This window comes from Xenopus laevis, chromosome 9_10L (assembly GCF_017654675.1).
Source record: "Xenopus laevis strain J_2021 chromosome 9_10L, Xenopus_laevis_v10.1, whole genome shotgun sequence".
Lineage (NCBI taxonomy): Eukaryota > Metazoa > Chordata > Amphibia > Anura > Pipidae > Xenopus > Xenopus laevis.
Genome location: NC_054387.1, coordinates 113,597,281 through 113,611,362, shown reverse-complemented (window position 1 = coordinate 113,611,362; position 14,082 = coordinate 113,597,281). Strand labels below are relative to the sequence as shown.

At 37.8% G+C, this 14,082-nt stretch overlaps 1 protein-coding gene across 1 annotated transcript in view; it reads left to right on the top strand.

Moving 5' to 3' along the window:
- LOC121398039 (flocculation protein FLO11-like) overlaps positions 1 to 6,615 on the top strand; it is a 158,694-nt gene extending 152,079 nt beyond the window's left edge. Inside the window, exon 2 of the mRNA XM_041576513.1 lies at positions 4,838 to 6,615. Coding sequence (XP_041432447.1) covers positions 4,838 to 5,474 — 637 coding nt within the window. The 3' untranslated portion in view covers positions 5,475 to 6,615. The remainder of the gene's footprint in view (positions 1 to 4,837) is intronic.
- The last annotated feature ends 7,467 nt before the right edge of the window (positions 6,616 to 14,082 follow it).

The window sequence follows — 14,082 nt, the reverse complement described above, 5'->3', positions numbered from 1 at the left end:
TGTCACACACAGGAAGTGACATCATGTTCCGCTGTGCTCATTACTTCAATTCCGGGGGGGGGGGCTACTGATAAACGTTGTTGTGCATATCTGTTTTCCATATTAGCAGCTTGTGTTTCACTTTAATACCAGATTTTCTGTATAAGTTTAAATGTTCCTGGCATTACAGAATTGTGAATATTGTAACTACATATTTAGTTTCCGTCACAGAGCTGCATGAAAGGGCCTTATTACTAAGTTCCATTGACTGATCACAGTTCTATGCATGTTTGAAATCTTGCTCAGGGTAAATGTGCACAAGCCAAAAACTGTGTTGCCGGCAATAAAACACTTTTCCGAGTAAACAGCTCTATTTCGAATAAACGTTGAGTTGCCCATAGTTTGGAATAGAAAGCCTGTAAGTCAGTGTTGACTGCTGACAGAAATTGGTTTTGCTCTTGCTGTCAAAAGTATAATTTAAGAAAGAATGGGACTGTGAAATTTGAAAATGTTATATAAATCAGAAAATTTAAGATGTATTTGTCTGAGAAGCTTAAGTTGTTATTAAATATTCATATTCCTCTAAAGGGTACTAAAGGAAACATAAAGGGAATATAAACCTATAATACAATTCTCTGTGCACTTCTCCAACTTAATAGGTGCAGCTCGATGCTCCAAGGAGAGTCAAGCCCATAAGCACTACATCAACTACCATACTGTTAACATAAGGAGATTACTGTGCAGTTTTGGTTTGCTGATATTACACTATTATCAAACATGAGAATGGCAAACATAAAAGATAATCTATAACAAACAAGGGAAAGTTGTGCTCACCGCTAATTTTTAAAACCATTAGGCGGGGATGCAATGAGGCTGTGACCACAAAATACATATAGACAAATAGTCCTCTGCACTCAATCCATTATCAATACATTGAAACATTTTGTGCAGACAGCTTCTAAAAAATGCCTTACCCTTTAAACAAAACAGGGATTGTTTGTCCATATATTGCAATATATTTAAGCTGGCCAACTACATCAACGTCATCCCATATCTGGCCAGTCCTACTCTCAATTTTAATCTGATACATTAAGAATTCTGTTGCGTCATTACACATTTTACAAAGGGACTGAGTTTTAGCTGCAACTTACTTACAGGTAAAAATGACTTTGATGTAGTTGGCCAGCTTAAATATATTGCAATATATAGACAAAAAATCCCTGTTTTTCATGCAGTGTATTAGAAAATGACCCGCCTATGTATGTCCCTAATCATGGCAAACTATTTAACAGACTAGAAGGTGTATCCCATATGATCAATTGCAGAAGAACTACCAAGCATCCGTTGCCAAAGACAAAGTCTTAGACCCAGGATCACTAACCAGCGGCTCATGAGCAAGATGTTGCTCACCAACCCCTTGGATGTTGCTTACAGTGGCCTCAAAGCAGGTGCTGGCTTGGAGGCAAGTTTTGGTTGCATATAAACAGGTGTAGCCTTCTGTAGGCAGAGAGCCCACATAGAGACAACCAAATGGTCAATCACAGCACCACCTAGGAACATTTTTCATGCTTGTGTTACTCCCCAACTATTTTTACATCTGAATGTTGCTCATGGGTAAAAAAGGTGGGGATCCCGGTCTTAGACTGTCCCATCCACAAGAAAGAGTGAAGGGGTCAGACCAGAGCAATGTCCAACCTGCTGCTCTCCAGCAGCAGAAAACATACAACTACAGCTAGAGGACCACAGGTTGGATATGTCCAATTTTGCTAGATGCCCCCAAAGCTGAAGGCTCTAATCTTTCTATAATATAGTTCCTTCTTCTCAAAGCTCGAGTAATGGTTAATTGATATTGTTTATTGTTCATTAAAATTAACATTTTGGAAGAATATTATTTTCTGCTTTTTCTGCATATGTTTAGCATTTGCATCTTCCTGTGGAGTGCACCTCCCCGGGGCATAATTTGTACATTTTGTAAACAGAAGGCTGCTGTAGAGAAGGATCGGACTGTTTCCCTACAGGCATGAATTTACTATGAGAATTATGGTGGCTTACCTATAACCCAGAGAGAACTGCTGTGCCAAACATTTCCTGGTTAGATTTGGAAGAAAACAGCTCAGAGGGAACTGCAAATTAAAATAATTTGAAAAGTAAAATCAAAAAGATTTTAATCCTACATAAATAAGACTGATTAAGCTGCCGGGGTGAACAAGCTCTTAAGGTTTTAACAAAGGATTAAAAACACTCCTTATGCCTGCAATAACAACCAGATTAATTTTTTTTAACTTTTTTTAACTTTCATAAAGAGCGATTATTTTTAAAGGAAAAAATCTAAAGAAAAACCAAAAAAACAAAATAAACCTAAAAAAACACTAACTACAGCTATGTAATTTATAGACCGGGCAGACTTACTAATTATTATTTGAGCCATGTAAAGTACTACAATATCTATGGATTGTTGTATTGGATCGTACATTATGTACCTATTTGGTGCAGGACCTGCACTTCTGGATTAATACAGAGCTACCTGGGCTGGGTTCATGAGGATTAGATGGGGAATGCACAGAGATTTCCCCTATCCTGCCTGCAACACCAGCAAATGTAGGGTGCAAATGAACCTTGTCCTTACCACCTACCAAACTAGAGATGCCTTGAGCTGTGTTCTACATCTCACATTGGATTTTAGCATCTGGGTCATTGTTAAATGATACCGCTGTTTTCACAAGTATTTTTGACAAAGAAATCTTCAGTGGAATTAAAACAGATTATATAGACAGCGGGTGTTAGGCAGGGCAATTGGATAACCCTTAATTTTCTTGATTGAGAGTTGTCTCTGATGGAAATTAGCCTTGTGTGTGTTATCAGGATATGATTTTTAAGGAAACATTACTATCTATATCTGGGGGCTGTGTCATTCATTTATTATACATTGATAGAAAGCAAGGATTGTGTATCTTATTATGTACACAGATCATTGCCTCTGGGTGTATTTGCATGCAGTATACGTTATGGATTGTAAAGGCAACAGCTCCATTTATTTACAATCCAGCAGCCACTTTCTATTCATACAGAAAAGTATATTGTTGAGAGAATTATTCTGGACATAATAATCTAGGCAACCCATAATCAACATTTTAAAAGCTTCCAAGGGGAAATAAATCAAATATAATCCCTACGTATAATAAGGTATATTTTTGCCTCTGTGAAATTCATTGCTATATATATATATATATATATATATATATATATATATATATATATATATATATATATATATATATATATATATATATATATATATATATATATATATATATATATATATATATATATATATATACTTTATCTGGCTGAAGAGCCGGCTTAGCTATATGCAGGTCACACCTGGGTCAAGATGTTTGTTTTGATCAAACTGATCGCATGTCTGGGCAATCTTTTAAAGCAGCCATTATAAAATACCATCATGTGTCACTCACCCTAAATGACTTCCATTAGTTAAAAAAAAAGGAGAAATGGTTCACAATAGTTCTTACTTGCAAGTGATTTAGTTAAGTCACGTTAGAAAGACCTAGAATTTTTCTTGGATTTTAAACAATCTACAACAAACCTATTGGCTGTCGAGCAGGGGTCCCAACCTTTTTTTACCCATGAACTACATTCAATTGTAAAAAGAGTTGGGTAGCAACACAAGCAAGAATAAAGTCCCTGGTGTTCCAAATAATTCAGTAGCCCCTATGTCGACTGGCATCATATAGGAGGCTCTGTTTGGCAGTACACTTGGTTTTTATGCAACCAAAACTTGCTTCCAAGCCTGGAATTTAAAAATAAGCACCTGCTTTAAGTCCACTGGGCACACTATCCAAGGGATTGGAGAGCAACATGTTGCTGACGAGCCCCTGGTTGGAGTTTACTGCTTTAAAGTGTGCATGTTTGTTGAGCAAGCTGTTACATACTTGACATAGCTACATTACAGATGAAGATGAAGTTTAGCGTATTAATTTGTAACCTTTACAATTCAAAAGAAGAACCCTAGTATGGTTGTGTAGATCATTTGCTTGTCTAACAGATCTTTGCACATTGCCTATATGTTCATTTTATTTGGTGATTTTTTTTGCTAATACAAAGCTCTGTCTGAATACATTCTGTATTTTCTGTGAAGGGTTCATTTCTTAGTATGTCTTGTGTTGAAAAGTTATAAAGTAAGTAAATAAGTACATACAGTATTATGGAGGCTCATACAGCATGCTGAGATGGTGAACTAATTTATATTTCATTTCTTATCCTTCCTATATTATTGGCATAAAGTGTTATCTTGATGTCAAATGTTATAGGAGGTTTATAATTGCATCACTGTTTATTTGACACTTCATTTAAGCCAATTACCTTTTAACACTGAATTAAAGCCTCCATTTGGCCAGCTCCATATTTGAATAGAGAACTGCAGTACTCCTCTTAGGCAGTCAGATGGTCAAGTATCACCGGAAATATTTGCTGAGGAACCTCTCCATTCAGAGTTCCTCTAGTGGCACTTATGGTCTGACCTATGACCAGTTCCATACATCAATTAGAATTGTGTTTGACTGCATTGCGATGCATGGTGGTACAGCCCATTAGCATGTGCAACAATGATGCTTTATTTCCCCACTAACCTACTAATTCAAAATTTGATGACATTTTATTATATATAGTGATGAATAATGGTATAGTCACACTACGAAGATGACCACTATTGTGTTGCATCTTGCCAACAAACATGTCTATCTTGGATAGATGATTTGTGTCTTTTACAGAGTGAAGAATGATTTAATTTAAAACATTAAACATTATATTCCCTTAACTGCTTTTCTGTATTATTTTGCAGAGATTTGATGCCAAGGACAATAGATGGACAAATAACAATGGAGAAAACTCCAAGCTATTTTGTTACAAATGAGGCACCACAACGCATCCACTCCATGGCCAAAGACACCAAACTGATTGTCGTGGTCAGAAATCCTGTTACACGTGCCATATCTGACTACACACAAACTCTATCTAAAAAACCAGAAATTCCAACTTTTGAGGTCCTTGCCTTCAAAAACAGGACCTTGGGACTCATTGATGCTTCTTGGAGTGCGCTAAGGATTGGAATCTATGCTCTGCATCTTGAAAGCTGGATGCAGTACTTTCCTCTTTCCCAAATTCTTTTTGTCAGTGGAGAACGTCTCATCAGCAACCCAGCCGAGGAGCTGGCCAAAGTACAAGATTTCTTGGGGCTTAGAAGAATCATAACAGAAAAACATTTTTATTTCAATAAAACAAAAGGCTTCCCTTGTCTGAAGAAGCCTGAGGATACTGGTGCTCCTAGGTGCCTGGGGAAGTCTAAAGGTCGAACTCATCCTAAAATTGACCCAGATGTCATTCAGCGCCTAAGGAAGTTTTACAAACCTTTCAATTCTATGTTTTATCAAATGACAGGGGAGGATTTTCAGTGGGAGAAGGAGGAGCTGGAAAGCTAAACCAATGGATAACAATTGTGATGATGAAAAGACTTGTTTATTGACACTGTGTCATTAATGTACAGAGAATTCTTGCCAACAAATTATATATATAAAAAAATCGCCTAAAAAAAGAAAAAATCTCTAGTTTCTATAAAGACAACACTGTTATTAAGTTCTATCTTGAGAGATAATTTCACTAGTCACTTATGTAATTAATGTGAAAGAGTTTTTAAGGGAAAGCACAAAGTAAGAAACACATACAGAATAAAGACACAGCTGGAGAAGAATCTGCTATACTGCAGTACATGGTCACTTTTAATGAAACCATAGATGCCAGACACCACATTAGAAGACAGTTTTTCTTTTTCTTTCCTTTTTCTTTTTTTAACAAAATACACAGAGCACTAAATGGTTATATTTTTATATTCTTGCAGCTTCATTGTCACTTTTCATTAAAGCGTACAATATATATTTAGAGGATAAAATAATAGGTCAATGAAAAGGTTAGCCACCTATTTATATATATATGTAATGGAGGAAGGTTTATTTTGACTCAGAAAAGGAATGTACAAAAAATAATTTAGCTGCGGACACATCAGTGAATGATTTATTGTTATGAACCTTTCTATTTAGGTCACTTTTCATGCCCCACCAAGAGTAGAATACATGATTCTGACACGGTGTTTCCAGGGATATAATCTCACAATCTAAATTTGTTAAAAAGGGGATCTACCATTAGTTCAAAGGCCAGTAACACAAAATGAAAAACTCCCACATGCATTTGGACATAATACAAATTAAATAACATATATTTCTATTTAAAGTTACTGGTAGTTTTGTCTCTTGGGGGCAGGTCGCAAACATGTGATATCGAATACATTTCTGTACAGAATTGATATGGCCGGGTTTTATTTAGGGCAGAGCACAACAGAACTCCTAGAAAACAGAATTTTATTTTCACATGAACAGGAAAAACAGCATGTCAAGTTAAATGGATCATTTCATTTTTGAGGTTACTGGTCCTTCAAAAATTAGTGTCTGGCTCTGAATTAAGGACTGTATTTTGTTTTTGTTTTATAACTTTTGCTATATTGTTAATGTTAAATTAATATTCTTTCCTCACTCTTCATCTACACTAAAGTGATCAACTAAATATCTTCTCACACTGCGTAATGTGTTTGTTTGCAATTTTGACTCACGCAAGTAAATATGAACACAGATGGCCACTGAATTGTCTCAATATCAATCCACATGTGATTGTTTGGAGTGCTAAAAATCTTACGTGATTACTGAATAATGTAAAATCAGGCTAACCTATGTTAAGGGTGAAGGTTCACAGGTTCACATCAGCTAATGGTGCTGCTCCAGTAGAATTCTGCACTGAAATCCATTTTTTCAAGAGCAAAGACAGTTTTTAATATTTAATTTTGAAATCTGACATAGGGGTAGACATGTTAGTTTCCCCAGTGCCCTGAGTCATGTGACTTGTGCTCTGATAAACTTCAGTCACTCTTTACCGTTGCATTGCAAGTTGGAGTGATATCATCCCCTCCCTATCTCCCAGCAGCCTAACAACAGAACAATGGGAAGGTAAGAAAATAACAGCTCCCTGACACAAGATAAGACTCCCTTGTAGATATTAGAATAGCACTAAATGGTAAAAATTCAAGTGCCAACGTGACTCCTTCTGTTACATTGAGTAAGAGAAACAATAGCTTAATAGTGATGGGCGAATTTATTCGCCAGGCGCGAATTTGCGGCGAATTTGCGCGATTCGCGCCGAGCGAATAAATTTGCGAAACGCCCGCGAAAATTCGCGGTAAAAATTCGCCGGCGTCAAAAAAAAAATTTTCTCGAAAAAAGTCGCCGGCGTCAAAAACGAGACGCCGGCGCCGTTTCGCGAATTTTGCGCGAATTTTGCGCGAAATTCGCGAATTTTTCTGCGAAACGTCGCAAATTCGCCCATCACTATAGCTTAAGGCTATGGCCCCAAAGGACCAAAATGAGCTAGCTAGATACTCTGGTTGATTTCAGCCCTATCATGGGCAGTAGCCTCCTATCTTTCCTGCATTCATAAGCGATGAATCGGCTTGGCACAAACAGACTTCAGCAGATTTCAGCTCAAAATGCAGAGACATGCGGTTTACAGAAAACCGCCAAGTCTGTTCACATCAGTTCCGATTCAACACTTTCAAATGGGAAGAGAGAGGAGGCTACTGTCTGTCCATGGTAGGGCTGAAATCAGCCAGCGTATTTTAGCTATCTGATTTAGCTCCTATGTGGCCCCTCGCCTAACTGAAAGCAGTTCCATTATGTAGTGCTGCCTCTTTCTGAAAGCACAGGATCAGGCACAATGATTTGAGATGGGCCTACACACCAATATTACAACCAGGGTCGGATTTAAAATGAGCACCCCCGGAGGCAGGCGTCCTCTACCTCCCCTCCATCCCGCAGGATCGTGGGCGCATTCATTCTTCTAACTGGAGCACTAGTGCCTAGTGGCTAGTGCTCCAGAATTAAACAAATCAGTCGTGCGGCTGGGCCGCATGCTGTCCCTTAAATCATGCCGCCTTAGGCCCGGGCCTTTGTGGCCTAGCCACAAATCTAGGCCTGATTACAACTAAAAGAAAAATACATTTGTTGGTTTGGGAATTCCATTTTATATGTTAGAGTGACTTATTTGTAATATTAACATTGTAATTTAATAATAAAAAGCACACCATAAAAATTGTAATGGAATCCCTTTAATTTGCCAAATCAAACTACATAAGATCTGATGTTCCATATGCAGGCCACCATACTGTATGTAATTGGGCATAGGTCCAAGTAGAATGTGAGATTCAGGAAAGGCTTTGGAAGCTAAAGGGGATTTGGGAAAGGTTTTGGTAGCTAAAGGGTAGCTCTGGTTGTTTGCCAAGAACAGTTTTCCACACAAATATATAAGGAAAGTGTAATTAGAAATGGTTGTACACTGTAAAACATATGTGTAGAACATATATGTACAATGCTATACCAGATGGTACCCTAGGTTTAAAAGGACTCAAATTTTTTCTTCCTTCTCCTGATTCCTCATTAAACGAAAGGACGAACGAAAGCCTGTAAATATCTTCAGCCTCATGTTATTGAGTCTTGCACATACAAAGAGTTTTCTGCTCTGAAGTCAAAATGGACAATCTCAACAGAGGTTGAGATCGGACCTCAAGGGCCATGCAGGCTAAGATTTAATCACTTTTAATATCATTTTGATTCAGTCATTTTTACTTAAATGAAAGATTCCTACAAAAGAGTCAAGACAACAGACGACAACATTCTATGATTTTCTAAAGAGGATGTGGTAAGAGTTTTTTATAATTACAGAATATACCTTCTTCATATTTGTGTTTACATATAAAATGTCAGTTCTCAAGACTACTACAGGTATAGGATCCATTATCCAGAAAGCTCCAAATTATGGAAAGGCCTTTTCCCATAGACTCCATTCTATCCGAATGATCCAAATTTTTCTAAATAATTTCATTTTTCTCTGTTACAATAAACCGGTACCTTGTACTTGATCTCCAAATAAGATATAATTAATCTTTATTGGAAGCAAAACCAGCATATTGGGATTACCGTATATACTCGAGTATAAACCGAGTTTTTCAGCACCAAAAATGTGCTGAAAAACTCTACCTCGGCTTATACTCGAGTCAGTACGCGAAACCGAAAGGCTGCGCTTCAGGAGAACAAATGCTGTGTAACACTGTGTGAATGGAGCTGTCACGAGACGTGATACAGGTGTAGCAGTAATTACCGTAGGCATGGTACACAGCTCCTAACACAAAATGGAGGCTTTAAAGGAGAAGGAAAGGCTAGAGACACTTGGGTTGCCAAACGTTAGGCACCCCTAAGTGATTGTAGCGACTTACTAAAAACCAAGGGCCGGTGCTCCTATCAGGAGAAATCTGCACCGGCCCAGGGTTATAGGAGTGAGCACCACGAAGGAAGCTACCGGTACTTCCGTCTTCACACAGCTGTGCATGCGCATTAGAAAAAAAAGCTGAACTTTTACTGTAAAGTCGGCTTTTTCGTTCAAATGCGAATGCGTCAGTACAGGGAAATGCGCAGCTGCACGAAGACAGAAGTAGCTTTCTCCGTGGTCCTCACTCCTATAGGCCCTGGGTTTTTGGTAAGTCGCTACAATCACTTGGGGGTGCCTAACGTTTGGCACCCCCAAGTGTCTCCAGCTTTTCCTTCTCCTTTAAAGCCTCCCATTTTGTGTACCATGCCTAATTACTGCTGCCCCTGTATGGCACACACTATCTCTTCACTGATGGATATATATAGCTAGCCTGAGACACCATAAATATGTGTAACGTGTGTGTACAAGAGACTTCAACCCATTCTCCATTGCTGACAAACTGCCTTGGCTTAGACTTGTGAAATGTACCAGTTTTCTTTAACCTACTTGGATGCTCATCTGTTTATGGTACAACACTGCATATATATATATATATATATATATATATATATATATATATATATATATATATATATATATATATATATATATATATATATATATATATATATATATATATATATATATATATATATATATATATATATATATATATGTAAAGAAATATAGAAATCTGTCCCAACTTACAGGGACATTGCAAAAATGTCCTGTTTTTAATGTAGGGAAATTCCAGACACTTAATTGATTTGATAACCTTATTGTGTTACTTCATTTTAGTACGATTATTTTTCAGCTACTTTTAAAATGGTTTTTGGGGATCAGGAGTGTGTGTTCTGCTGAAGATGTCCTAAAATGCATTTCTCACCCTAGGCTTATACTCGAGTCAATATTTTCCCAGTTTTTGTAGGTAAAATTAGGTACCTCGCCTTATGCTCGGGTCGGCTTATACTCGAGTATATACGGTATTTAATATTTACATGATTTTCTAATAGACGTATGGTATGAAGATCAAAATTACAGAAATATCTGTTATTCGGAAATCCCCAGGTCCTGAGCATTCTGGATAACAGGTCCTGCATCTGTACTGCAATTTCTCCCCAGATGTATGGGACATTAACTACCACCTGCATCGTTCCAGTGCTATCTATATTCCAGTGATACAGTATATCAGATTTTGGGAATTTATCGAGACTTTAGTCAAAGTGGTTTTTCAGCTCAGAATCATAAATTATAGAAAAGGGGATATTTAATGATAGAATTAATTTAGTCTGGCCAACAAATGAATAGCCATTTTTTAAAAATCCTTTTTAAAGAGGAACTATCAAGAAAATGAAAATTTAATATAAGCTTCAGCATACCGAAATAAGAAGTTTTCTGAATAAAATCAATTGAACATTTTTGTACTGTTTCTGAAATAATGAAGTTTATCCTCACTAGTCCTTTCTCAGCATCTGTTTCTCTTAATACTCTCTTCATACAGGAGTTGGGTGTCAGATAATCATTGACAGCTAGCTTCAATATATTTTATAGGGGGGCTCCTTTTGACAAGAAGATGTATTAGAGCTCACTCTATTAAAATCAACTGACATCCTGTCTCTCTACATGCAGAATTTGTACAAAAGGCAGATATTTTGTTAGATTTTTTTTGTACTGGAATCAGTTATTTGAGTGAGCTCTAATAATTCTGCTGTTAAAGGAAGCCCCCCATTTCGATGATTTGGATGTAACTGTCAATGAATATCAGACACCCAACTGCTGCAAGAAGACAGAATGAAGAGGAAACAGATGACAGTGAAGATATAAACTTGATTATTTCAGAAACAATGCAGAATATTCAATTGATTGTATTTAGAGTATTTTAGAGTGTATTTCAGTATGATGAAGCTTATATCAAATGTTCATTTTGCTATGTTCCCTTTTAAATGTCAGATTCTACCAATATTTTTTTCCTGACTGTTCAATCCAAAAACCACGCAGAAGAGAATCATGGATATAGGCCGACATTATTTTATCAGGCCAGCCTTGGGTTCTTTTAAACACATTCCATTAAGAAACCTGCCATTTTGCCATTTAGTGACCCATAAGTAGCTAAAGTGAGACTCATTTGGTGAAGATCATGTGAAACCGAAGCTTCAAACCATGAATTAAACATTGTCACTAAAAGTGCATCTCTATAATGTGGGTTCTTCCTTTTCATTAGCAGAAAAATAGAGATTTGAGAAGCCCATTACAGGAAGTGGGTCTCGGGAGACTGCATTAAGGTCATTTACAAATACTGAATCTACCCTTAGCTTGTGATTCAGCTCACAGGTTTTGCCATCACGTCTTGATGCGAGGAAGTGAAGAGAGCACATTGTCCTTTTAAATCCCTTCCATTACAGAAGGTCATGTGTGGTTTGTAAATGACCCTCGTAGTCATCGAAAATTATACCTGCTTCACTTTGGAAGTGAGACTCCCATTTACTTGGCATTTCTAGTCAGAGATAAAGCTTATGCTAATGTATTTGATACAAAAGAGTTTGCTACAATTTAATATAATACAACATGGATATGATTTTACTGCTACAGATTCAGAAGAGAGTCCTAATAAATTACCAGATAAATGGGTGAGTAAATATTATTAGCAGGTAGCATTATCGTCTTTTTCAATATAACCTGCTCTGTTGATAAAACATTTCTCCCGCTATTAACAATTTATATGCAAATATAATCATTTGTTAAATGTATAGATGTTTTTCCCCTTGAAAAATAAACGTTATATCTTATTTTTCTGTTATAAGTATGAGGTCAGTGATAGAGCTATTTGTTTCTACAGAACATTCTTCCTCTGTAAGTCTAATAATGCTTCATCTATGTGTAACGATATAGTAAAATGAGCAGAACCGTTACTCTCACTTTGGGGCAAATTTACTAAAATGCAAAGTAGCTAACGCTGGCGAAAATTCGCCAGCATGACGTCAATTTGCCACTTCACAAATTTACTATCAGTGACCCTGGCGAAAATTTACCAGCGAAGTGGATAGCCTAGTGCAACTTCGCACCCTAACGCTGGCGAAGTTGCACTCTGGCGAAGGGGGCGAAACTACGCACATTTACTAAGATTTTTTTTTCAATGTTACCTTCTTCGCCAGAGTTTACTCTGCCTGGTCAGAGCAGGCGAAGTTCAATAGAGTAGATAGGAGTTTGTAAAAAAAAAAGTTGAAACATTTTCTAAGTCCCAAAAATGTTGAAATTTTTTCTAAGTCCCAAAAAAAACGTTGGCGTTTTTTGGGTGATAGGCTGAAAAAAGGGTACCCACCTTCCCCCCAAAATTTGTTAACATATGGCACCCAACATATACTATGGGCACATGTGTAGGGCATTAGAACACCTATTTAAACTTTTATTTCATTTCCCTGGGCTTGTGTAGTGTTCTGTAGTGTTCTGTGGTGCAGCATACACGTCCATTCAAATTTAAATTTGGCGCTGTATGCAAATTAGCCTTCACGAAGGGGAGGGAGCTGGGGAAGCTGCTCCCTTGCCCTAGGTGGGGAAGCTGCTCCCTGCAGTCGGGCCCGGCCCCATTAACGATTTTCGCCTGGGGGGGGGCAAGCCGGGGAAGCTGCTCCCTTCAGTCAATGCCAGCCTCCTCCAAAGATTTTTTGCAGGGGGGCCGGCCCGGAGTTGCTGGGTTTGACCCTAGCCTGTATCCTTGACTACACTTCTGGTTCCTGATTCTGTACTGCACTGTCTGTTTTTTTGGTTTTGGTCCTGGCCTGTTCCATGACCACGCTTTGCTCTAACCCTTTCTTCCTGTTGCACGTTATGGTTCCCTTGCCTTGTCGATGGCTCCTTCTGAAGCAAAAGGCAGATGTTATAGGCAGAAACGTGAGCCATGACCGGAAACTTGTCATCTGTTATAGGTTTTGGGAAACCATAGCGGGCAAGAACATAATCCACATAGGAGTGCAATGAGAAATTAGCAGGAACATAGAACATCAGTGCATATGCGTATACTCACAAGCACCAACGCCCAGTGTAGACCCCACAGGGTAAGAGACAGAGGCACTCTTTCATCCAGCAAAAGGCCTAGCTTCAACTTCTGGACAATTAATTCCAGGGATCCTAGTGGAACTTAAAAAAAACAGTAATAACAAAAAAATAATATAACATACTGTTGCTTTCCACTGGTAAAACTGGTATGTTTGCTATAGAAACACTACTATAGTTTATATAAACAAGCTGCTGTGTAGCCATGGGGGCAGCCATTCAAGCACAGGATACACAGTAGATAACAGATCAGTTCTGAAGAATGCAATTCTATACTACAGAGCTTATCTGTTATCTGCTGTGTATCCTGGTAAATTTGTTTTCCATGTCATGACCAATACTTATGGGTGAATTTCTCCTTTTTCGATTCGCAGAAAAATTCGCGAATTTCCTGCGAAATTCACTATTCCTACGCTGGCGACAATTCTGACGCCCATTAAAGTCAAATAAATATGCCCATCACTAATGAACAATTCCTTGCAGAAATGGAGGGGAGGGTGGGTGCCTAGGTTATGGGGGGCCCTACTCTCAAGATCCTCAATGTACCTTTAACTTTGGTTTTTTGACTAGCTTTGGTGGAGCCAGGGAAGTGGAATGAAAACAATGATTAGAAACATTCCATATTTTTATACAAAA